Below are 27264 nucleotides of genomic sequence, written 5' to 3' on the forward strand. Positions count from 1 at the left end.
CGCCTGCAACTGGTCGAAAACATCGCAGTGAGACTCCTGACGGGCACCCGAAAAAGGGACCACATCACCCCGATCCTGGCCTCTCCCCACTGGCTCCCTGTGTGGTTCCGAATAAATTTCAAGATCCTCCTTTATGTCTACGAAGCCCTTAACGGGCTTGCCCCCACCTACATCAAAAGTCTTCTCACCCACCACTCCACCTCCAGGTCCCTCAGATCGGCCGACTTGGGGCTGCTGAATAACCCGCGGTCTAGGCATAAGCTCAGGGGCGACCGCGCCTTTGCGGTTGCAGCTCCTAGACTGTGGAACAGCATCCCCCTTCCCATCAGAACTGCCCCCTCCATCGACTCCTTTAAGTCGAGACTTAAAACTCATCTCTACTCTCAAGCCTTTCTTGACGTCCTCTGTGGGAGGGCTATATGTATGTATTTATGCATGTACTTAATCTATGAACTACTGTTGTATAACGTTAGTACCTCCACCAATGTAAAGCACTTTGGCCAACGAGAGCTGTTTTTTAAATGTGCTATAGAAATAAAAGTGACTTAACTTGACTTGACTTGAAGAATGATCTCGAGCCGAAATGTCACCCATTCCTTGTCTCCAGAGATGCTGCCCGTCCCGCTGGGTTACACCAGCTTTTTGTGTATATCATCTTTAAGGTAGTTTGTTATTTAGCTCTTCTTTGGAGCTGACTCTATCCTGCAGCAACCCAATAATCTTCCAGCCAAGCTTGCAACATTAGGATGGTATTCAGCAACTCATTCCCCTCCCAACCCCCCATCCCCAGTCTCTCTTCCTGTCTTGATCAGTTGTTTCAGAGTGCTGACTGAATTCTTGGCATATCCTATCATGCACCAACTTCCATCATGCAGTCTCACAATCTAATGTTCTTTTGAAATTGGCACAATGACCTTTGGATAGCTCTTCATATAAAAGAAAACTTCATGGCTTTAATACAAACAGCTCATTCCATTTCCAATAATGGAGCTTGAGGCACTTGAAACTGGAATAAGAGAAGTTTTATACACAAACATAATTTCATGAAGATGAAGATATTTACATGAAGAAGAAGTGTAATAGCAAATGCATTGTGTCTGAATGTTGCTAATTGAAAAACAAGAGTCATAGAATTATATCTGTATCAGACCTCTCAGCCCAATGAGACTACACAAATCCTATTTTAATCTTTCTACATTTCCCATCAACGTTCTCCAGATTCTAACACTCAGTTATGCACCAGGGCACTATATCATGATCAACTAACGACTGTCAAATCATAGAGCACAGGAACATCTACCTACCACATTTATGTTGACCATCAAGCACCTGACTATGTGTAGTAAAGGAACCGCAGATGCTGGTATATACCGAAAATAGACATAAAGTGCAGGTGCAACTCAACAGGTCAGGCAGCATCTCCAGAGAAAAAGAATGAGGCAAAAATATCCTTTTTCTCCAGAGAAGCTGCCTGACCCACTGAGTTATTCTAGTGCTTTGTGTCTATCCTAAGCACCTAACTACATCAGTCTCACACAGTAGTCAAAATGTGGAGGAAAGAACTGCAGATAGACACAAAATGCTGGAGTAACTCAGCGGGACAGGCAGCATTTCTGGAGAGAAGGAATGGGTTACGTTTTGGGCTGAGACCCTTCTTTGGACTGATGTCAGGGGAGTGGGCATTACAGAGATCACACAGTAGTCACATGTTTACCCTCTCATCAACCGATCTCCCCCCGATCCCCACCCCATTCCTGCAATTCTCCTGCCACCCAATACAAAGGTTTCAAAGGTCTGTTTATTGTCACGTGTACCAATTAAGGTAATGAAACTCGATTACTATACAGCCATACTAAAAAAACAACAAGACGCACAACGTACATAAACATCCACCACAGCGGATTCCCCACATCCCTCACTGTGATGGAAGGCACTAAGTCTAATCTTCTTCACTCCTTCTCCCACGGCCAGGACAGTCAAACCATCCGCAGTCGGGGTGATTGAAGCTCCCACAGCCGGCAATCGATGCCCCCGCGTCGGGGTGATTGAAGCTCCTGCGTTCCGAGCGATCTATACATGGGCAATTTACAGCATCCAATGAACTTACCAACCAGCGTGTCTCTGACATATGCCAGGATATTTGGGACAAACTTTCAGGCAATGGGGAGAACATGCAAATTGCACACTGAGAGTAACCAAGTCACGATTGATACCTGGTCCCTTGGGGGCAGCAGTGCTACCTGCTGCATTCTGTGCCATTCTTCCATGTGCTCCAAGTGTGGTCCAACTAAGAGTTGATGCAGACTCAACATAGTTTATGTTTAATTCTACCTCTACAGAAATAAAACAAGTCCAAGTGGGCAAATGCATGGCAGATGCAGGATAATGTGGATAAATGTGAGGTTATCCACTGGTGGCAAAAACAGGAAAGTAGATTATTATCTGAATGGTGGCCGATTAGGAAAAGGGGAGATGCAACGAGACCTGGGTGTCATGGTACACCTGTCATTAAAAGTAGGCATGCAGGTGCAGCAGGCAGTGAAGAAAGCGAATGGTATGTTAGCATTCATAGCAAAAGGATTTGAGTATAGGAGCAGGGAGGTTCTACTGCAGGTACACAAAAAAATTGCTGGGGAAACTCAGCGGGTGCAGCAGCATCTATGGAGCGAAGGAAATAGGCGACGTTTCGGGCCGAAACCCTTCTTCAGGGTTGGGGGGTGGGGAAAGAAAGAAGGAAAAGGGGAGGAGGAGGAGGAGCCCGAGGGCGGGCGGATGGGAGGGTGGGAGGAGACAGCTAGAGGGTTAAGGAAGGGGAGGAGACAGCACGGGCTAGCCAAATTGGGAGAATTCAATGTTAATGCCATAAGGACGCAAGGTCCCCAGACGGAATATGAGGTGCTGTTCCTCCAATTTCCGCTGTTGCTCACTCTGGCAATGTTAATGCCATAAGGACGCAAGGTCCCCAGACGGAATATGAGGTGCTGTTCCTCCAATTTCCGCTGTTGATTCGAGGTTTCCGAGGTTCTACTGCAGTTGTACAGGGTCTTGGTGAGACCACACCTGGAGTATTGCGTACAGTTTTGGTCTCCTAATATGAGGAAGGACATTCTTGCCATAGAGGGAGTACAGAGAAGGTTCACCAGACTGATTCCTGGGATGTCAGGACTTTCATATGAAGAAAGACTGGATAGACTCGGCTTGTACTCGCTAGAATTTAGAAGATTGAGGGGGGATCTTATAGAAACTTACAATATTCTTAAGGGGTTGGACAGGCTAGATGCAGGAAGATTGTTCCCGATGATGGGGAAGTCCAGAACAAGGGGTCACAGTTTAAGGATAAAGGTGAAATCTTTTAGGACTGAGATGAGAAAAACATATTTTGCACAGAGAGTGGTGAATCTCTGGAATTCTCTGCCACAGAATGTAGTTGAGGCCAGTTCATTGGCTATATTTAAGAGGGAGTTAGATGTGGCCCTTGTGGCTAAAGGGATCAGGGGGTATGGAGAGAAGGCAGGTACAGGATACTGAGTTGGATGATCAGCCATGATCATATTGAATGGCGGTGCAGGCTCGAAGGGCCGAATGGCCTACTCCTACTCCTGCATCTATCTTCTATGTTTTCTATGTGTATGTAAATTGATCCTGAATATACATTGATCTTATTTTTCCCTAGGAAAAGGTATCAATAAGAACAAGTGCCAGGAGTGTCCACCAAATTGGGCATCATCACGACATTACAAGTAGACATTTGAAGGCACTCAAATTGACGACGAGGGAACGAACCACGGTTTTTATGTAAAAATAATTATTTCTTTGTGTTTTCAAAGTTGTGTCAAGATTTTCATCTGTCATACTTAGTGCGACTGCTATGCTGCATGGGTTTTGACATTGGGAGCCATGTGTGACCATGGGTTTGGTCAGAAACAACGGTGGGATTGTACCCAGCCCAACCCAAAACAGACACGTTGCTTGTGTATTCTGCTGAGACTTAGATTGCTTGACCTTGTTGAAAACAGCAAGGCTGACTGGTCAAGATTTTTCACTTTAAATTGATTCTCCCGTGAGGATTTTTGCAACAAATTCTATCCAATTTCAACAGGCGCATCCCGGAGATTAGTAAGTATTTCACGTCTTCATTAAGTTTGCTATTCTCTCCATTATTTATATCAGTGGCAGCAAAAATTGCATTTTGAAATAAATTTCAGAAAACTAACAGGATTCCTTATCAGCTTGCATAGTCTCTGCATCTCCAGAATGAGGAAATTTACTCCTGAGCACCAAGGAGTATATGTCTAGTGCACACCTTTCCTCAGAGGCAAACTGTTTTGTTTATGCGGAAGACATTTATTTGAAAGTGATGAATGACTGCTTGATTTATGTGGCAAAATGAGTGAAACTATTGGTGAAGACCATTCTGTACTTTATGCAGTGTGCCAATGCTTTTGTCTCCAGTGCTCTGTCCTTTCTCCGTTTGAACTTCCCTGTGAAGCACTCCAGGGAGGAACAGAGGAAGTTTTATTATACAACATGTGTGCATAATTACTTATCACTTAGCCTCAAGGGTTTGTGATTTTTAACAGTAGGTCAGTAAACTTATGATGGACTCATAAGTACTTCAGCATTTAGAGAATGCACTTCACAATGGATATTCATGTGGAATACTCACCCCGCATCATCCTTCAACTTTAAAGATGCAGCGTGGAAACTGGCCCTGTGACCCATCGGGTCCGTGCCAACCAGTGATTACTGGTTCCGTCCAGCACACTGGGGGCAATTTACAGAAGCCAATTCATTGATTATATCAATTATTGGTGGCTCAGCCACCAAGCACGACATCCAGCGAATCGTCCGATCAGCTGAGAAGGTTATTGGCTGCAACCTTCCCTCCATTGACAAACTGTGCACTGTAAGGGCCAGGAAGCGAGCGGGTAAGATCATCTCTGACCCCTCTCACCCTGGCCACAAACTCTTTGAATCACTTCCCTCTGGAAGGTGACTCCGGACGGTCAAAGCTGCCACAGCCAGACATAAAAACTGTTTTCTTCCATGAGTAGTAGCTCTACTCAATAACCAAAAATCTGTAGCCTCCTTTAGCTCTGGTATTTTATTTAATTCACATGTTTAATCGATAATGTTTTATTATTAATGTTTAATGTTTTATGTGTCATTCCTAACTGTCACCGTATGTCATGTTGTCACTTGCGGGCGGAGCACCAAGGCAAATTTCTTGTATGTGAATACGGCCAATAAACGTATTCAATCTCATTCATTCATTCTCATTAGTATGGGTGTCAGGGGTTATGGGGGAGAAGGCAGGAGAATGGGGTTGAGAGGGAAAGATAGATCAGCCATGATTAAATGGCAGAATGACCTAATTCTCTTCCTGTAACCTATGAACTTTTAGCTGTAGTAGAAAGTTAATTTGGCCAAAGATCATATCATCATCTGAAGAAGGGTATCAAACCAAAATGTTATCTGTCCATTCCCACCACAGATGCTGCCTGACCCATTGAGTTCTTTGAGCGCTTTATGGTTTGTTCAAGATTCCGGTATCTGCAGTCTCTTCTGTCAACATATTATAATTAAACTGAAATATAGATATAATCATATTTCATCTTAATAGACTCAATGCACAGAAGCAGCTCAGGGAGATGTGGTCAATGAATTATGACTGGACTTTAAATATGGATTTTAAATGCTATTATTCCATCGGTTCCAAATTGGATGCTCTGATTACAGCTTACGGCACAAGCTGTGAATAGGGAACAGGGAAAGTAAAATACACAAAGAGCACAAAGACATCTTCCTAAAATTAAATGGGTGGAATTTACTCTGAAGCTAAGTATTTTCTTTAGCACCAACTGTATCTCAGTAGAGCTGCCATAATATTTGCATTGATCACAAATAACAACTATTGAAGGCGTTGAAGGCAAAATTCAATACCTCCTGTAGATGGTTATTGAAGCTGGGTGTGTGCTGTGTTTCAGGGTGAGGGTGGGAACAGAGGTGATTGCTGTTTATGATTGACCTGTACCCATGGATTTCAATGCATGCTGCACTCCAGCCTCCTGCTGTCTTTTCACTTCAGTGATTTCAGAGTTCATCCACTGCTTCACAAAAGATGGCTCTGCAGGAGTCGAATATCATGTTGCTCACTTTAACTGGGGATTAAACTAGCTCAAGCATCTTAAAGGGAAACTCCACCGTGGCCAGCAGTCATGCAGATTCAGGTAGACTGTTTTGGTGATGGTTGCATAGGTTGCATGGAGTACAAACTCTGAGATGTTGGCATGAGACTTGCAATTGTGTGATGGAGAGGTAAAGCAATTCTGACCTTTGAATCCTAGGAAACATTGAGGAACAGTGCAAAATGGGACGGGAGCAGACCTTGGATGTTGGGTGACCTTGTTGATGGAGGAGACTTCATAAAACATCAAGACTGCTCCGCCCATTGATCATGGCTGATCTATTTTTCCCTCTCAACCCCATTATCTTGCCCACTCCTGTAACTTTTACATCCTTACTAATCAAGAACCTATCAATCTCTGCTTTAAAAATACCCAAATGCGGTTGCTTCTACAGCCGTCTGTGGCAATGAATTCCATAGATTCACCCCTTTCTGCCTTAAGAAATATCTTAATTTCAGGCCTTCTATCCACACATCACAGCTTTGGATACAATACCAAACATTTTAACCAAGATATCCACATCGCTCAAGCAGATCACATGATACACACCAATCCTGTTGCAAACATTATTTTCATCCTAATTTTCTCATTAGCTTTAAGCTGTGAAACCTAATAGAAAGATAACTCTATTATGCTATGGTGTAAATCGAAAGGCTTCTATGCTAAGTTAAGAGATAAGAATACCGTAGATATAATACTGAAGATGGCCACAAGATGTTGGAGTAACTCAGCGGGACAGGCGGCATCTCTGGATAGAAGGAATTTGTGACGTTTCGAGACCCTTCTTCAGACTGAGTCAAACTAAGTCAGTCTGAAGAAGGATCTCGATCCAAAACGTCACCCATTCCTTCCATCCAAAGATGCTACCTGTCCTGCTGAGTTACTCCAGCATTTTGTGTCTATCTTCGGTGTAAACCAACATTTGGAGTTCCTTCCTACACATCTGCAGTTCCCACCTACACCTTGTAGATTTATTACTGCTTGGTGAATTTTCTGCCTTTAAAATGATGAATGAAGATTTGGCATTCTTTAGTCTACGTTATTTCCAATTAGTCTCGCGAGTTATTCTTTCTCAGTGACGCTTCCGAACAGACACCAGTGAAACCTCTAAGATTATGAAGTGTATATATACAATAGCCAAGACATTTCAAAACAAATTACTATCACTATCTCAAGATAGACTCAAAATGTTGGAATAACTCAGTGGGTCAGGTCGAGCCCCTTCTTCAGACTGAGAGATAGGGGAACAGACCATCACCATCTTACCAGCTATGCATTATTTCCAATGTACTTTAGTTAACAACTAAAACATTAAAGTTAACTACTTAAATGGTTCCAGGGTCTCAATCAGTTCCCAAATGTGGTGTCTGAAGGGGTGTCCTTTGGACTTGCTGCCAATGTTAACTTGGTCAGTGGCGCAGGGATAGAGTGGCTGCCTTACAGCGCCAGAGACTCGGGTTTGATCTTGACTATGGGTGCTGTCGGTACGGAGTTTGTACGTTTTCCCTGTGACCGTGTGGGTGTTCTCGGGTGCACCGGTTTCCTCCGACGTTCATTAATTGGCTTCTGTAAGTTGTAATTGTCCCTAGTGTGTAGGATAGTATTAGTGTACTGGGGTGATCACTGGTTAGTGCAGTCTGGGTGGGCCGAAGGACCTGTTTCCACGCAGTATCTGTAAAGTTTAAAGTTGAAGCAAAATTATATCAAAGACTCAATGCTTATGGTACTTGGCAGAAAAATCGCGTTGGCGTGGAAGATCAGCATTAATCTTAATAAATGTCAAGCCTCCTTAATTAAGGAGAAAGAGCTGGCTGGATGATTGTAACAGTGCAACAAATAAGTACAAGCTGCTGATGTTGAGACAAACTCAGCTCTACTACAATGCATTTACTGTAAGTGCATTATTAATAAATCAATTCCCCTGTCCCCTTTTCTCACCTTCTTACGTCAAGAGTCAAGAGTGTCTAATTGTCATATGTACTGACAACAGAACAATGAAATCTGGCTTGCAGCAGCATAACGGGCCTGTAAACATACTGCACATGGATAATATATAATAAACAAAAATCCAATAAATTAACAGCCACAGTAAAATAAAAGTCCTTAGTGCAAAACAAGGATTATCCATAGAAGTTCATTGTTAAGGCTAGTGTATATAATGATCCAGAGCCTGATGGTTAACATAGAAACATAGAAATTAGGTGCAGGAGTAGGCCATTCGGCCCTTCGAGCCTGCACCGCCATTCAATATGATCATGGCTGATCATCCAACTCAGTATCCCGTACCTGCCTTCTCTCCATACCCTCTGACCCCCTTAGCCACAAGGGCCACATCTAACTCCCTCTTAAATATAGCCAATGAACTGGCCTCGACTACCCTCTGTGGCAGGGAGTTCCAGAGATTCACCACTCTCTGTGTGAAAAAAGTTCTTCTCATCTCGGTTTTAAAGGATTTCCCCCTTATCCTTAAGCTGTGACCCCTTGTCCTGGACTTCCCCAACATCAGGAGCAATCTTCCTGCATCTAGCCTGTCCAACCCCTTAAGAATTTTGTAAGTTTCTATAAGATCCCCTCTCAATCTCCTAAATTCTAGAGAGTATAAACCAAGTCTATCCAGTCTTTCTTCATAAGACAGTCCTGACATCCCAGAAATCAGTCTGGTGAACCTTCTCTGCACTCCCTCTATGGCAATAATGTCCTTCCTCAGATTTGGAGACCAAAACTGTACGCAATACTCCAGGTGTGGTCTCACCAAGACCCTGTACAACTGCAGTAGAACCTCCCTGCTCCTATACTCAAATCCTTTTGCTATGAAAGCTAACATACCATTCGCTTTCTTCACTGCCTGCTGCACCTGCATGCCTACTTTCAATGACTGGTGTACCATGACACCCAGGTCTCGCTGCATCTCCCCTTTTCCTAGTCGGCCACCAGGAAGAAGCTATTCTTGAACCTGGTGGTCACAGTTTACAGACCTCTATACCTTTTTCTTAATGTAGGAGTGAAATCTGAATGTGGCCAAGATGATGGGGTATTTGATGATATTTGCTGTAATATTGCTTAATTTTATTTGATGATGTTTTGTGTTGCCCTTCATAATTATTAAAAATATATATTTAATGAAACAAGCAAACATTGACCCCGATAATTCATTATGGTTTTGTTCTGGAGAGATTCAGTGTGATATGAATATGTCATATGTAATATGTAATATGTAATATGAATTAATTTTTCAAACCAGTAGCAAAATATTTTGATGATGGCAGTGTTGTTGATGGAGTCAACATGGACTTCAAGAGGCCTCTGACAAGGGATGGAAGACATCCCCAATCTCAAGTGATTGGCTTAGAATATATTCCATGAGAAAGACTGATCCACAAGATTAGTTTATGGGAACCACAGTGCATTGAAAAGTTAGGGAGAGCGAAAAGGTAGACAAGTGTTTTAGTGGCCAATGTTGTACCACAGTGATTGGTACTAGGACTCTTACTGATTGTTATATTCATTAATTATTTTGACATGAAGTTAGGATTTATGATTAGTTGGTTTGGGATTTATACAAAAAATGATGGTGTTGTTGGCATTAAAAAGAAGATAGTTCAAGGCTATGGAATTATATTGATCTGTTGGTGAGATGGGGAGAGACAGATACCTAGAAAGGAACTACATTTTCAATGCATGCATAAACTTGGAGGTAAAAGCTGGAGTGAACTCTGTCTGACATTGAACTAGTTCAAGTTCAAGTGAGTTTATTGTCATGTGTCCCTGTATAGGACAATGAAATTCTTGCTTTGCTTAAGCACACAGAAAATAGTAGGCATTTACTACAAAACAGATAAATGTGTCCATATACCATGATATAAATATATACACACATGAATAAATAAACTGGTAGTGCAAATAACAGAAAGTGGTTGCTAATAATCAGAGTTTTGTCCGAGCCAGGTTTAATAGCCTGATGGCTGAGGGGAAGTAGCTATCCCTGAACCTGGTTGTTGCAGAACTACAATTGATATTAAAGTTTATGTACATTTAGTACTCCATACCATTAGTAATAACATTTCCAGGAAATTTTAGATGCATTTTAGGGAATGGTGGATAGGCTTCCGAATGCATTCTCCTGTCACTGGTCTGCTCATACACTTCCTAAACAGACTATAGTTTGCAGGGAAATCCAGCTTCCAAAACGTTCATTTTGAAAGTAGTTGCTCCTGGCATCTCTGCTTATAAGCGGAGATTTTCAGCAATTGGGAAGATGACCTTAGGATGCTTTTCCTGACCCACAAACTATCCACAAAGCTGACAGGCTCTTGGAAATGGCACACGTGCATCTGGTGCAGATGGGCTTATTGCTGTTTCTTGGTGTGCTGCCATCTCAAAGGCAACATCTGTTGCCTTTACCATATTGTCAGCGACTCAAAGGAATATGCTGCAATGATGTCACAAGACTGTTAAAATACATTTCCCTCTAAAGTTCATTTATAAAGGAAGTTTAATTTTATATTGTTAAACAGACAGGGACCATTTTATTAACTTCTGAAGCTTTTTGAAAGTATTTAAAGCACTGAGCTTTTTATAAAATTATCTTTCATACTTCAATTCTAAACCTTACAAAGAGCTAAAATGTTCTAAAGGTCATGTGACAGATGAGAAATTTGCATAATTATGACATGAGTTGAATAAATAATGATAGCAACTGAGTTTCCATTAGAAAACACCATAATGCTAGCAATCTTACATTTTCTGATCAAAATATGACTTGTTTAGGCATTTCATCCACTAGAATGAACCACATGGTATGTCAGTTAATAAGGGTGATATGTTAATTGCATATTATTAATCCCTTATCCAGCTTCAACAACACCAAAGGCAAGACATTTATTATAGGCAGTGAACTTCAATGAAATGAAGTCACAAGAAATATTAATCATAATGTTGTGAGTGAAAAAAATCTCCACATAACTGCACAAAACTGGTTCCCTGAGACCCATGAGTATTGATTGTCTTCAGGAGTAACATGGGAAAGACAGACACATTTGCATTAAAACTTATAATTTAATTTCAGTTTATATTACTAATATATAATCCAAACACCATAAAAATGGCAATTGATCGAGGGGATGTTTGTTGAGAAATGTAATGGTTTAACAACACATTTTGTTGATTTATGTAATTTCAATAAAAAAAAGACTGGGAATGTAAATTGTGGTTCTTACTGCATTGTCCACAAAATGCTTAATTTCCTACTGAGTATTAGCACATTAGTACAGCATAGAAGCAGGCCCTTCTGCCCACAATATCTGTACCAAACATGATACGAAAACCAACTCTTATCTACCTGCACATAATCCACATCCCTCCATTTCCTGCATATCCATGTACCTATCCGAAAGTCTCTGAAATACCACTGACATATCTGCCTCCACCATCATCCCTGGCAGCTCATTCCAGGCACTATCCACCCTCTGTGTAAAAAAAAGTTGTTCTGCACATCTCCTTTACACTTTGCCCCTTTCACCTTTGATATTCCCATCGTGTGGAAAAGGTTCCGACTGTTTACCCAATCTATGTCTCTCATCTACTTCTGTCAGGTCTCCCTTCAACTTCTTGTGTTGCAGCGAAAACAATCTAAGTCTGTCCAATCTCTCCTCGTAGCTAATATCCCTTAAACCAGGCATCATTCTGGTAAACCGCCTCCGCATTCTTTCCATAGCCTTCACATCCTTCCTGCATTGGGGTGATCAGAATAGGACAAATATTCCAAATGAGTCCTGACTAAAGTCCTAAATATTCTGCGCTTCTGTCCAGCACTAATTTTAGATTTGGGACAACTGGCTGGTGGTATCCTAGTTAGTTTTCCTACTCTTTCTCATTTCCTTCATGCCTGTGTATTTTGATCTTTGAAAAGACTAATTTCATGCTCTGCTTCAGTCAATCTGCAGATTTCTAATGACATGAGTGATATTCAATTGGCACAAATCATCATATAAAATATCTAGTTATAGCATTTGGTAGAAACATTCCCAAAGATATTGGCCGTATTATTAATATTGCATCGAAAATTGCCTTTGAAATAGTGTCAGGAATTCTTACCATTTCTGTTCAGTGCTGGCTCACATTCAATTATAAGCCTTTAGAGAAGAAATTTTAAAAACTGCAAAAGTTTGTAAGGTCACAAAACTGAGGCCAGATTGGATGTTGGAGAAGGTTGGAGAAGTATAATAAACTCTGTGCTTTGACAATTTGAGAAATCAACATTGCCAATGCTGATAGACACAAAATGCTGAAGTAACTCAACGGGACAGGAAGCATCTATGGATAGAAGGAATGGATGACGTTTTGGGTCGAGATCCTTCTTCAGATTGGGAATCAAGGGAGAGGAAGACACAGAGATAAGGAAGAGTAAAGTGTGAAAAAGACATCAAAAGAGATGGGGATCTACCTGAGATCAAATAAAATATCAAATAGATCATTGTTAGCTAGGAGAAGGTGACAACAAAGATAAAATGTAATCGGACACATCAGACTGGTCGGAGAACGTGGTCGTAGAGCTGGAGGAATCACAGACGTGGAGCAACGAGAGAGGATGTTGCGGGAACTCTCTTTGGAGAGAGAAGGAGAACTTCTTCAAAGTAGGCTAAGGCCAAGCGAGAGACGTCAGTAACAGATCCTCGTCAGAGCAATCAAGTGCAAGTGTTTCTTGTGTGAGACAGCTCAGATGCTGGCTGGGTTTGATAAGCCATTAGGATACAATTAACATAAATGTAAAGGCTAACCTGGTTTACCATTATTACAGTTGACACAATTAAGCTATTGTTGTTTTAAGATACGCCAATGAACTATCCTTAATTTAGGATTTATTGGCAGTTTGATGTTTTATTATAATTACATTTCATAATGGCAAATTTAATATTGTCAATGTAATGCTAATTATGTCTTTGTAAAGTTTTAATTAAATCCCTTTGACATTGTGTTAATGATGTGGTAAATCACTGTTTTGTTCCAGTCACATTAATGCTTTGTGCTCTTACAACTCTATTCTAACAGTCTCCACTCCTCTCAGTTGTTCCACTGCCAAATTCTTACACTCATTACCTGATTTATTTTCCATCAGCCATCACACTTCGCCTTTCACCCCGTCAGCCATTGCATACAGCACATAATCCTCTAACATGTTTGCCACCTCCAACGGGATCCCACCACTAGTTATGTATTCCCATCTCCACCCCTTTCTGCTTTCTGCAGAGACCGTTCCCTCCGCAACTCCCTGGTTAACTCATCCATCCTCACCCAAACCACCCCCTCCCCAGGTACTTTCCCCCGCAACACCCTGTCCCTATACATCCTCCCTCGACTCTGTCCAGGGACTCCATCAGTCCCTTTGGGTGAGGCAGAGGTTAACTTACACCTCTTCCAACCTCATCTACTGCATTCGCTGTTCTAGGTGTGGACTCCTACATATCAACGAGACCAAGAGCAGACTAGCGATTGTTTCTCTGTTCAGTCTGCATTTGGCCTATGCGATCTCCCGGTTACCAAACACTTTAATTCCCCAAAATTCTGTGGGCAGTTGAATGAAAAGACCCTGGCGATGACCTTCGCCATGGTGGACAGCAAGTGCAAAGGACATTTATTGTCACGTACACCAAATGGTGTAGTGAAATTTGTCTTGCCATGCAGCACACAGATAAAGATTAGACATAACATTAAAGAGATTTAACAATAAACATAAATACATCCCCCCACAATGGTTCCCACTGTGAGGGAAGGCACAATGCCCAGTCCCCATCCTCCCCTATGGGTGCATAGTCGGGCCTATTGAGGCCTCCACAGTCGCCTTTACGGAGGCCCGATGTTCCAGGCCGTTCTCGCCGGGTGATGTAGCTCCGGCGTCGGGGGAATCCTCACAGCGGCTTGGGACACCTGGAACAGCCGCTTCCGTACTGGAGGCCGTGGCTTCCGAAGCCAACAATGCCGCGCCGGATGGAGCTCCACAACTGGTGATCTCGACGAGAGATCCCAGGCTCCACGATGTTTAAGTTCAGCGCCGCCGCCCGCAGCTGGCCGCCCACAGACCCGCAGCTCCTCGATGTCTTTCTTGGAGGTCTTCATCTCACCGGAGCTCCAGCGCGGCGACCTGGGCAAAGCATCGCCCACTCCGCGATAGCGCTCCAGCGCTGTGCCGCCGCCGAAGCCAAGGTTCTGGGCGGTCCCCTCAGAAACGCCGCTCCAGGCCCGCTGGTAGGCCGCGAGGACAGTGCAGCCTGGAGAAAAGCTGCGTCTCCGACCAGGTAGGGACCCTGAAAAGTAGTTTCCCCCTCCCCCCCCCCCCCACCCACCACGTAAAAAGGCTAGAACTCCTAAAAACAAAACACTCAACTAACTAAAAATTAAAAAACAGACAGGAGATCTCTCTTTAGTTCCAACAGGTGGACTTCTCTCCTTTCCTGAAGATGGCCATGAATATAGCACTTCTGAGGTTCCCTATAATATCCTACCATTGTTGCGCAAATAGCGGAAAATGATGAGTCAGAGTATCAGAGAGAGATCGATAATCTCATTGAATGATGCCAGAACAATAATTTTAGTCTTAATGTTAGCGAGACCAAGGAGCTGATTGTGGACTTAAGGAAGGAAAAGCCGAGGGGCTATGAACTTGTCTTTATCGATGGGGTAGTGGTGGAGAGGGTCAAAAGCTTTAGGTTCCTGGGTATGCACATCTCTGAAGATCTATCCTGGACCCACTACTGTGATGCAATCACAAAGAAAACTCATAAATTCCTCTATATTCAGTGACTGTTTGTCAGAATTTTTCCGGCCCTTCCTCTCTTCCTGTTTTCTTCCCCCCTCCCCACAATCAGTTTAACAGAGGGTTCCAACCCGAAACATCACCTATCTATATTCTCCAGAGATGCTGCCTGACCTGCTGCGTTACTGTGCTTTAGTGTTTTGTAACTTTTTATTTATCAGTTTCTGCCTCTACTTTCTCAGAAGTTTGAGGACATTTGGCATGTCACCAAATACTCCTTCGAACTTCTAGGAGGTGTACAGTGGCGAGCGCCATGGCCTGGTTCAGCAACTCAAACGTCCATGAAGAAAGAAGGCTACAGAAACTGCTGGACATTGCCCAGTCCATTATGGCTATTAACCTTCCCACCATTGAAGGGATCTACATGACTCATTGCTCCATGAGGAAGCTAATATCATCAAAGACCCACACCATCCTGGCCACACTCTCACCCCACTGCTCCCATTGGAAAGATGGTACAGGAGCTTGAGAACTGTTACCTCCAGGTTTGAGAACAACCTTTTCTAATTGACCAAAGGGGTCTTCAAACACACTGGACAACCCTAATTACAACTCTCTATCCCAGTAATGAACTACTATGAACATTATATAATAGACAATAGGTGCAGGAGTAGGCCATTCGGCCCTTCGAGCCAGCACCGCCATTCAATGTGATCATGGCTGATCAGCCACAATCAGTACCCCATTCCTGCCTACTTCCCATATCCTCCTGACTCCGCTATCTTTAAGAGCCCTATCAAGCTCTCTCTTAAAAGTCTCCAGAGAACCTGCCTCCACCGCCCTCTGAGGCAGAGAATTCCACAGACTCACAACTCTCTGTGTGAAAAAGTGTTTCCTCATCTCCATTCTAAATGCCTTACCCCTTATTCTTAAACTGTGGCCCCTGGTTCTGGACTCCCCCAACATCGTGAACATATAGATTGCTCTACATACTTTGGCTTGCACTCTTTAGTCTGGTTACCTTGTAGAACTGATCATCTATTGTATTATTGTTTACTGTATATTAATTGATTGTGCTGTTATGTTAATGTGCTAGTAAAGCTGCAGAATGTAAGAATTTAATTCCTGGTTTCATATAATAGTTTAGTTTAGAGATACAGCATGGAAACAGGCCCTTCGGCCCACCGAGTCTGCATTGACCAGCGATCCCTGCACATTAACACTATCCTACTCACACCAGGGACAATTTACATTTATACCAAAACAATCAACCTCAAAACCTGTACATCTTTGGAGTGTGGGAGGAAACCAAAGATTTCGGAGAAAGTCTACGCAGGTCACAGGAAGAATGTGCAAACTCTGTATAGACAAGCACCCGTACTCAGGACCAAACCCGGGTCTCTGGCGCTGTAAACCAACAACTCTACTGCTGCGCCACCATGCCGCCCCAAATAATAATAAAATATTCTTGACTCTTGACTCTCTCTTGATTAATCCTGGATCTCAGAGTAGATGCCTAGCAAGACCTCCCCATCTGGTTGGTAATCCTACTCCCTGACTACTTATCCTAACTTCCATTATCCCTGGCTCCAAACTGCCCAAACTCCTATAGACCATGATCAACCTTAACTTCTCTTTCGGTTCCTGATTCTCAACCTCTGCCCCCTCAGTCTGTTTCCCCACACCCTCTCTGCACCTCTCTGCCCTCATTCCAAACATCTGATTTTGCTCAGGTAACCTGCAATGGTGGAGCACGCAGAGGAGGAAAGTCCTTTATTTCCCAAGTCCTGCTTTGTTGTGCAGTAGCTTGGACATGCATTATCAAATCTCCCTGTGGCTGTTTTTTTGAACAAAATGTTCATTGCCCATTGAACACCAAGTGCTGTGCACCCCCATGAAAGGGACTACTGACCAATTCCTTCTGTCAGCTACTTAAAGCTGTGCTTAACATACTGTATTAAGGTACTTTACGATACTGGTGAAAGTATGGTTCAATGGATCACATTTCTGATGTGGAATGATCTTTGGTACAAAAATGGCACTAAAAGTTTGTTTCATCTAATTGAGAAGGAAAGTTTAAAATCCCAAATCGTTGCTAAGTATGTTAAACAAAATGTGACTAGAGTTAGGCTTATAAATGTTTATGTATAATTACTGACAATGTACATGCTATTCCTTTTTGCCATGTTATTATAAAGAAAACTAAAGATCTTTAACAAGGAACAATCATCTCTGTTTAATGGAATGAATAGGTTAAGAAAATATGCGGTTTGCTTGTAAACAGAATGAAAGACATTTGTTGTTTCTGATCTCTGGGCTCGGATGCTGTTATGCCTGTACTGGATCGAGGTGAACAGTGGCTCTGTAAATAGCTGACATTGAACCCAGCGTGAACCTTTATAGCTAACGTTTGCTGGGAACGTGCAAAAAGTTGAGCTCTGACAAGTCTGTTGCCAACAAAGCTTCTTCTTAATTACAGCGATTTTTATCCTCGTAATACCACCCACTAACACGGTCAGTGGTTGCTCATTCAGTGTCCTGAGACTTATTAAAAATGATCTCTGCTGAAGCCTGAGACAAGACCCGGACACCTACTGTTTCTTCATGTCAGCGTAGCTGCAACAGACACATTGCATTCAGTATAATTTGCCTGCAAATTATTCCAATTTTTGCAAAGGAAAGATTTCCAAGAGTAATTACACACCTTTCTGTTTCCGTGACGTTATTGGCATGGGATAGCAGGCGTTTTAATTAGAACGAGTTTTGATAGGGATGGCAGGGCAGGTGTTGTATTGTAGCTGCAGCGCGTGGGAGTTTTTGGAGATCAGAGGGCATTGCTTCAGTAAATGGCTACGTCTTGATGCTGCAATGCATCGGGGAAGAGTAGAAATGCCAGCAGGCTGTCACTGCCTTTCCGTTAAATGGTGACCTGGATTCGGGCAATTGCAGCAACTGAATCAAATAGCCCTTGGCGACTGAGGGTACAGGAGCCACAGCATTTTATCTTGTCTAACAGTTATTATGTAATTGCTGCAAAAAAAGAAGACAGGCAGCATGAACTATCTGGTCAAGGTGTGTGCTAAGGTGCTTTCTGATATGAATCATGTTAGCAGGTTGAGGGGGGAGGAAGGGGTGTATAGGATGGGGCATGGGAGGGAGAGTTGGAGGGGTGGGGCGGGGGAAGGGGGAAGGTAAGAGGCGACTTAGTGTAGAGTCATATAGACAATAGGTGCAGGAGTAGGCCATTCGGCCCTTCGAGCCTGCACCGCCATTCAATATGATCATGGCTGATCATCCAACTCAGTATCCCATCCCTGCCTTCTCTCCATACCCCCTGATCCCTTTAGCCACAAGGGCCACATCTAACTCCCTCTTAAATATAGCCAATGAACTGGCCTCAACTACCTTCTGTGGCAGAGAATTCCAGAGATTCACCACTCTCTGTGTGAAAAATGTTGTCCTCATCTCGGTCTTAAAAGATTTCCCCCTTATCCTTAAACTGTGACCCCTTGTCCTGGACTTCCCCAACAATCTTCCTGCATCTAGCCTGTCCAACCCCTTAAGAATTTTGTATGTTTCTATAAGCTCCCCCCTCAATCTTTTAAATTCTAGTGAGTACAAGCCGAGTCTATCCAGTCTTTCTTCATATGAAAGTCCTGACATCCCAGGAATCAGTCTGGTGAACCTTCTCTGTACTCCCTCTATGGCAAGAATGTCTTTCCTCAGAATAGGAGACCAAAACTGTACGCAATACTCCAGGTGTGGTCTCACCAAGACCCTGTACAACTGCAGTAGAACCTCCCTGCTCCTATACTCAAATCCTTTTGCTATGAATGCTAACATACCATTCGCCTTCTTCACTGCCTGCTGCACCTGCATGCCTACTTTTAATGACTGGTGTACCATGACACCCAGGTCTCGTTGCATCTCCCCCTTTCCTAATCGGCCACCATTCAGATAATAATCTACTTTCCTGTTTTTGCCACCAAAGTGGATAACCTCACATTTATCCACATTATACTGCATCTGCCATGCATTTTCCCACTCACCCAGCCTATCCAAGTCACCTTGCAGCCTCCTAGCATCCTCCTCACAGCTAACACTGGCCCCCAGCTTCGTGTCATCCGCAAACTTGGAGATGTTGCATTCAATTCCCTCGTCCAAATCATTAATATATATCGTAAATAGCTGGGGTCCCAGAACTGAGCCTTGCGGTACCCCACTAGTCACTGCCTGCCATTGTGTAAAGGACCCGTTTACTCCTACTCTTTGCTTCCTGTCTGCCAACCAGTTCTCTATCCACATCAATACTGAACCCCCAATACCGTGTGCTTTAAGTTTGTATACTAATCTCTTATGTGGGACCTTGTCGAAAGCCTTCTGAAAGTCCAGATATAACACATCCACTGGTTCTCCCTTATCACTCTACTAGTTACATCCTCGAAAAATTCTATAAGATTCGTCAGACATGATTTACCTTTTGTAAATCCATGCTGACTTTGTCCAATGATTTCACCACTTTCCAAATGTGCTGCTATCCCATCTTTAATAACTGATTCTAGCAGTTTCCCCACTACCGACGTTAGACTAACTGTCTGTAATTAGTCTGTAATTCCCCGTTTTCTCTCTCCCTCCCTTTTTAAAAAGTGGTGTTACATTAGCTACCCTCCAATCCTCAGGAACTACTCCAGAATCTAAAGAGTTTTGAAAAATTATCACTAATGCATCCACTATTTCTGGGGCTACTTCCTTAAGTACTCTGGGATGCAGCCTATCTGGCCTTGGGGATTTATCGGCCTTTAATCCATTCAATTTACCCAACACCACTTCCCGGCTAACCTGGATTTCATTTGACCCCCGGTCCCCTGCTATTTCCGGCAGATTTTTTATGTCTTCCTTAGTGAAGACAGAAACAAAGTAGTTATTCAATTGGTCTGCCATGTCCTTGTTCCCCATGATCAATTCACCCGTTTCTGACTGCAAGGGACCTACATTTGTTTTAACTAATCTTTTTCTCTTCACATATCTATAAAAGCTTTTGCAGTCAGTTTTTATGTTCCCTGCCAGTTTTCTTTCATAATCTATTTTCCCTTTCCTAAGGGGTAGCCCTTTGTCCTCCTCTGCTGGTCTCTGAATTTCTCCCAGTCCTCTGGTAGGCTGCTTTTGCTGGCATATTTGTACGCTTCATCTTTTGTTTTGATACTATCCCTGATTTCCCTTGTTATGCATGGATGCACTACCTTCCCTGATTTATTTTTTTGCCAAACTGGGATGAACAATTGTTGTAGTTCATCCATGCAGTCTTTAAATGCCTTCCATTGCATATCCACCATCAAACCATTAAGAATCAATCGCCAGTCTATCTTGGCCAATTCACGTCTCATACCCTCAAAGTTACCTTTCTTTAAGTTCAGGACCCTTGTTTCTGAATTAACGATGTCACTCTCCATCCTAATGAAGAACTCAACCATATTATGGTCACTCTTGCCCAAGGGGCCACGCACAACAAGACTGCTAACTAACCCTTCCTCATTACTCAATACCCAATCTAGAATAGCCTGCTCTCTCGTTGGTTCCTCTACATGCTGGTTTAGAAAACTATCCCACATACATTCCAAGAAATCCTCTTCCTCAGCACCCCAGCCAATTTGATTCACCCAGTCTATATGTAGATTGAAGTCACCCATTATAACTGTTTTACCTTTGTTGCATGCATTTCTAATTTCCTGTTTGATGCCATCCCCAACTCCACTACTACTGTTAGGTGGCCTGTACACAACTACCACTAGCGTTTTCAGCCCCTTAGTGTTTCGCAGCTCTACCTATATCGATTCCACATCCTCAAAGCTAATGTCCTTCCTTTCTATTGCGTTAATCTGCTTTCTAACCAGCAACGCTACCACACCTCCTTTCCCTTTCTGTCTATCCCTCCTGGATATTGAATATCCCTGGATGTTCAGCTCCCAGCCTTGGTCACCCTGGAGCCATGTCTCCATGATCCCAACTATATCATAGTCATTAATAGCTATCTGCACATTCAACTCATCCACCTTATTACGAATGCTCCTTGCATTGAGACACAAAGCCTTCAGGCTTGTTTTTACAACACTCTTACCCCTTATACTATTATGCTAAAAAGTGGCCCTTTTTGATTTTTGCCCTGGATTTGCCGGCCTGCCACTTTTACTTTTCACCTTGCTACCTATTGCTTCTACCCTCATTTTACACCCCTCTGTCTCTACGCTCACACATTTAAGAAACCCTTTCCCTTTAACTCCATCCTCCACTATCCCATTCGACACCCCACCCCCCTTATTCAGTTTAAAACCACCCGTGTAGCAGTGGCAAACCTGCCTGCCAGAATGCTGGTCCCACACCTATGTTTTGGTGGATGGATAATGTTCCCAGCAGAATTGGTTAGAAGTGTGATTCAGGATCTTTAAAATCTTAGGCAATTGCGACACGGAAGGTGGTAATTTAGTCCATCATGCCCACACCCACCAAAATGGGGTTTAGGTTAATCTTTCTTCCAGCTCTTAGTCATCTGCAGGTTATGGGTATCCCAGTGCTCGTCTGGGTACAGTCTGTTATCAGGATTTCTGCTTCCAGAAAGCAAGTTTCAGATTCCTACACTCATTGCATGGTGGAATCAGTTTTTTCTCCATTCCCCTCTTATCCTTTTCTTCATGAACTAAAACGTGTGCTGAGTTCTTACTAGCCTCTCTGGTGAGGGAAATAGATCCTGACTGTGTATCCTGTCTAGACCTCTTATACCTATTTATCTCATTAATTCCCCCCTATTTCCTGCGTTCTTGTCTAGTCAGTTTTCAGTTTTAATTATAATTCTCCAGCCCTGACTGCTTCCTCTTAAAGCTTGGCTGTACCCATGGTTGGATAATTTATCAGTGAGGAAATTGTGGCTCTAACATTGGTCATGGTCTACATGAGAACTATCAATGTTGGGTGAATTTAGAATTAAGTTCTGCTGAGAGACTTTGAGGACTAGGGGTTCATAATAAACCACAAAATCCCAAGGGTAAGAACTTCAGGATTCTTACCTTAAGATGCCATGCATGGAGCTAAATGAAATGTCCTCATTCTTCAGGGAACGGGGGTTCCCCTCCTCCACCATAGATGAGGCTCGCACCACGGTCTCTTCCATACCTCGTAACACTGCTCTCTCTCCCCATCCCCCCACTCACAACAAGGGCCGAGTCCCCCTAGTCCTCACCTTTCACCCCACTAGCCATCACATAGAACAAGTAATCCTCTGTCAGTTTCACCACCTCCAACGTGACCCCACCACTTGCCACATCTTCCCATCTCCCCCCATGTCTGCTTTCCGCAAAGACCGCTCCCTCCATAACTCCCTTGTCAATTCTTCCCTTCCCTCCCATACCACCCCCTCCCCGGGCACTTTCCGTTGCAACCGCAAGAGATGCTACACTTGTCGCTTTACCCCCCCCCTTTGACTCCATTCAAGGACCCAAGCAGTCGTTCCAGGTGTGACAGAGGTTCACCTGCATCTCCTCCAACCTCATCTATTGCATCCGCTGCTCTAGATGTCAGCTGATCTACATCGGTGAGACCAAGAGTAAACTTGGCAATCGTTCCGCCGAACACCTCCGCTCGGTCCGAATTAACCAACCTGACCTCCCGGTGGCTCAGCACTTCAACTCCCCCTCCCATTCCATATCCGACCTCTCTGTCCTGGGTCTCCTCCATGGCCAGAGCGAGCAGCACCGGAAATTGGAGGAACAGCACCTCATATTCCGCTTGGGGAGTCTACACCCTGCTGGCATGAACATTGAATTCTCCCAATTTTGTTAGCCCTTGCTGTCTCCTCCCCTTCCTCAGCCCTCAGGCTGTCTCCTCCCATCCCTCAGCCCTCGGGCTCCTCCTCCTTTTTCCTTTCTTCTCCCGGCCCCCCCCCCCCCCATCAGTCTGAAGAAGGGTTTCGGCCCGAAACGTTGCCTATTTCCTTCGCTCCATAGATGCTGCTGCACCCGCTGAGTTTCTCCAGCATTTTTGTTTACCTCCTATATAACTCAAAACATGCCGTGTTTGTGAATAGGATCATAGATTTAATGGGAAGAATTCCCATGAAACGCAGTAGATATTAGGGTGGAAGTGGGTATATTGAGACAGGTAAGGGCATAGAATTTAAGAGTTATCTAAGGTAGCAGTTGAAGAGTAATATTGTACCCGCAAACAGATTCATTAATAGGAAAAATGGAGAGGTGTTAAAATCAAGGGTGTTGCTTCTGAATGTATGATGCACAAAAAAGAAATTACTGCCATAAATGGAATTGGGTTTCACCTTTTAGCTATTCCATGGTTGCATTATGAATTAAATATTCCAAGGTACATGACATTTAGAAAGGAGCGATGAAATAGAAAAAAGAGGACAGGTAACTGTGAAAATAAAAAATGACGTAAATAGAAATGATCATGGGCAAGAAAATATGAAGACAGAAGGAACTGGAGATTCTGGAACCTTGAGCTACAAAACAAGTGCTGCCAGAACTCAGCGGGTCAGGCAGTATCTGTGGAGGAAATGGACAAATGACGTTTTGGGTTGGGACCCTACTTTAGACTGAAGGAGTAGGGGTGTGAAAGCTGGAAACGAGAGGTGGGGTTGGGACAAAGCCTGGCAAGTGATAGGTGGATAAGGTAGGTTGGCTGATTGGCAGAGGGGTGGAATAAGTGACAAAGGCTGGAGGTGAAAAAGAGACACAAGGGTATCAGATGAGGAAAGAAGAGGAAATGTAGAACCAGAGTGTGGGATACGGGTGGAAGGAGACCGTGGGGAGGAGAATGAGGAGGGATAAAAAGGAAATTATGTTCTTGGAGCTGGGAGTTGAGCGTATGAGGAGGGGAAAGGAACATGGCAACTTGAGTGGTGGTAGAAAATACAAACCTGCATGAAATAATAAAGTACAAAAGTCCATTGAAAATAATCTAATTCCAAATGTTTCTTTTATTTCAGAAACAGCAGTCTTCAGTCCTTCACACTTCCAGCATTTTTTTACCTCTTTCCTCCTCCTCTACCTACTTACAGTCCCTACAAATCCATCATCTGCAGTTATCATGCCTCACCACTCTCCTCTGGTGGGGTCCCGGGAGTTTAAAGGGAGCGGGGAACAGGATCCCAATGAGATCAAAGGAAGTGGGAACAGGGTTCTGGTGAGTTTAAATGGAGTGTTGGAAGCTGGATCCCGGTGAATTTAAAGGGACCGCAGGAAAGTGAGCCCTGTCAAGTATCGGAGGAAAGACTGTAAATGCTGGGAGATTCAAGGAAGATGGCTGCAGCTCTAATGACAATCACAAGCTCTACAACTCCAAAGATGGGATGTAATTGTACTCGGTGTGACCCCAGTCAAACATCAATGAACAGGCTTTTAGAGGAAGGGGGAGAGAGAGGGATGCCTAAGAATTAGGCATTGATTCCTAGAATTATTTATCCCCATAGAGTCCCTTGCTTACTCCTCCCCAACCTCATCTCCGAGGGTAGACACTGATCAACTTCCAGAAACAAAGATGCCAACTATAAACAAATCATTTTCGGTGTGGAGCTAGGGTGCCGGAGTTTTCAAAGGGTGGAAGATAGCAGGGGGAGAAGAGGAGGGAGCTCAGCCCCCCCTCTCCCCAGTCTATCACAAGGAGGACAGGGAGAGGCTCTTCAGCACCCACTTTCAGGCCTGTCACTCTCCGGCCTACTCCTGTTCCCATGGCAACAAGGCCTGGGAAGTAGGCCGAGGATGTCCAAACACCTAGCTTCAACCCCTCCTTCCTCCCTTCACTCTACCATCCCAGAATCCCTCGCAGGATGGACCAGGCCTTGACACGCCAGAGATTTGCACCCAGTTTGGACATGTACTGCATTTCAGGGGTCAGCATGGACCGGCAGATGTCCTGGTAGGCCTCCTCCAAGCCAGGCCTGAGGTTGTAGCCCATGATGGTGCCCGCACCTCCGGCCGGCTGCCAGGGCCTCAGAGAGGGATCCCTCACCAGCCCTGCCTTAACCGGACCTCCTCCATCCAGGCAGGCCTCCCCCATCATGGCGTTGGCCCTGCGTAGCTCTGCCACCTCCCACGCCATCCGCCAACGCCCGAATATGTCGACCTTGCGCCAGAAAGTACGGTTGAAGTGGGCGTAGAGGAGGGCGTCCAGCTGGTTCCAGGAGAGGGCCAACTTCTCTGCGGCCGGGCTCAAGGCGGGGGGAGTACGGGCGGGATCCCGCATGTTGAGGGGAAAGTACAGCACATCCTCCAGGTCCCAGCACAGGAGGTCCTTCAGAAGCACCAGGGACTCGTCGAAGTATTCGGTCAGCATGACTAGGGAGAAGCTCTCCTCCAGGGAATGAAGGATGCCCGGAATGGCCGGGTGGCTGGGTTCCATGTCCTTGTCCTGGCCCAGGTCAAAGAACTGGAGGTTGCGCAGGTAGTGAGCGTTGAAGGCCCGGGGGTTATAATAGGCCCGAGGCTTGCGCAGGAAGGCGTCCATCTTGTCTGGGCCGGGCAGGTGCCAGGTCAGGGGGATGCTGGGGCCGTAGTAGTGGAAGCTGGACTCGAAGAGGCGGGCGGGGTGCCGGAGGAGGGTGAAGTAGACTCGTTCCAGGGGCAGGAGTCGGCCCGTCTCCTCTGGCTCGAAGCGCATGTGGCTGGCCACCACGTTGAAGCAGGAGATGGCAGGGTTCCCGGCCACGGCGCGGCGGGAGAAGGGGGAAGGGTAGGCAAAGTCGCTACGGCCACCGGAGGGGAAGGCGAAGCTCAGTTTGTTGTGCTCGCCGTAACGGAAGAGCATGTTGAGCACCGTGCTGCTGCCCGTCTTGTGCGTTTTAAGGAAGAGGAGGTCCCAGCGGGGGGAGCAAGTGGGGGTGAAGGGGACATCCGACATTGGGGGGGGGCCCAGTCGGGCACAGGAGTTGGGAGGGGAGTCACTGTGGAGAGTGTCAGGTAGAGAGAGGATGGGAGCAAGGGAACAGAGTGAGAGAGAGGAGATAGGGGAAAAGAAAAAATATATCGTTAGGAAGGAACAGACTCCCTCCCTATCTCTGTAGTCCTCCATGGCCCCTAACCACCTCTCTCTCTTTCTCTTTCTCTCCCTAACGACTCCTATCTCTGTAACCCCCTTATGTCCCTCCCTATCTCTGTAGTCCCCACCAGCCCTGCATCTCCCAGCACCCTCTCTGGTCGCTACACCCCTTCCTATTTCTGTAATTCCCTTCGGCCCACGCAGCCCGTCCTATCTCTAAAACCCCTTCTGGCTCCAACCCCTCCCTTTCCCTCTAACCCCTTTCAACCTCTACACTTTCCCCAATCTCTGTAAACCCCCTCTGGTCCCTACACCCCTCTCTATCTCCGCAACTCACTCTGGCTCCTATATCCCTTCCGATCTCAGTGACCCTCCTGGAGCCCTCCCTATCTCTGTAACCCTCGTCTACAACTCACCGAGCATTGTAGAGTGTATACGAGATGATAAACAAGGACATCGCGATTACGACACTCAGTAACCCTCGATGCATTTGCTTCCAACTACGCATGAAGTATTCCCGAAACTGCATCTTCTCCCTGGGGGAGATGGAAAGCAGGGAATTACCTCAGAAAAGTGCCTCTTGAACCCTGTTCAAATTATAATTTTGGGAAAGGACACTGTGTTGGAGTAATTGCAGGTTAGCCAGTATCTCTGGAGAATATGGATAGGTGACATTTCAGGTTGAGACCCTTCTTCAGACTTAATTTCGGGAAGTTGGATTCACGGATGTCGGGATTTTCCGAAAGCCAGATCTGAGGGAAGGATTTTGGGAGGAATTGGATCAGAGGACGAGTTTTTGGGAGGTCAGTTCAGAGGTATATTCAGTTAGGAATCCTTGGTTCGGAGGGAGGGATTTCAGGAAGTGTTGGATTGGAGTTGAGATTTCGGAGCATGTCAGATTGGAAGAAGGGATCTCCAGAGATTGTATCGGATGAGGGATTTTGGGAAGTCGGATCGAACGGAGGGATTTTGGGAAAAGTCGGATCGAACAGAGAGATTTTGGGAAGTGTTGGATTGCAGTGTGAGTTTTTAGGAAGTGTCAGATTGGAGGGAAGTATTTTGTTAAATGCAGGATCGCAGAATGTATTTTATGGGGAACCGGAGCAGAGTTTCCGGAAGCAATGGATTGGAAGGAGGGGTTTCAGGAAATATTGAAATACCGGGAGAGATTTTGAGAGGAACTGGGTCAGAGGAATCGGCTTGGGGATAGGGATCTCTGGTGGAATCGGCTCGGAAAAGGGAATTTCAGGAAGCAACGGATCAGAAGGGGGATATTTTGGGAAGCTTTTG

General features: G+C 44.6%; 1 protein-coding gene across 1 annotated transcript; it reads right to left on the reverse strand.

Annotated features, from left to right (window-relative positions):
• Window positions 1-24741: 24741 nt before the first annotated feature.
• On the reverse strand, window positions 24742-25836 carry LOC116970741 (galactosylceramide sulfotransferase-like). Its single transcript, XM_033017217.1, has one exon. It carries the CDS (start codon window positions 25834-25836, stop codon window positions 24742-24744), a length of 1095 nt encoding a protein of 364 aa, XP_032873108.1.
• Window positions 25837-27264: the final 1428 nt, after the last annotated feature.

The sequence above is a fragment of the Amblyraja radiata genome, chromosome 3 (assembly GCF_010909765.2).
Source record: "Amblyraja radiata isolate CabotCenter1 chromosome 3, sAmbRad1.1.pri, whole genome shotgun sequence".
In the NCBI taxonomy this organism is placed as follows: Eukaryota; Metazoa; Chordata; class Chondrichthyes; order Rajiformes; family Rajidae; genus Amblyraja; species Amblyraja radiata.

Excerpts from the sequence above, each read along its gene's own strand:
- LOC116970741 (XM_033017217.1), bottom strand. The coding sequence starts at position 25,836 with ATGTCGGATGTCCCCTTCACCCCCACTTGCTCCCCCCGCTGGGACCTC.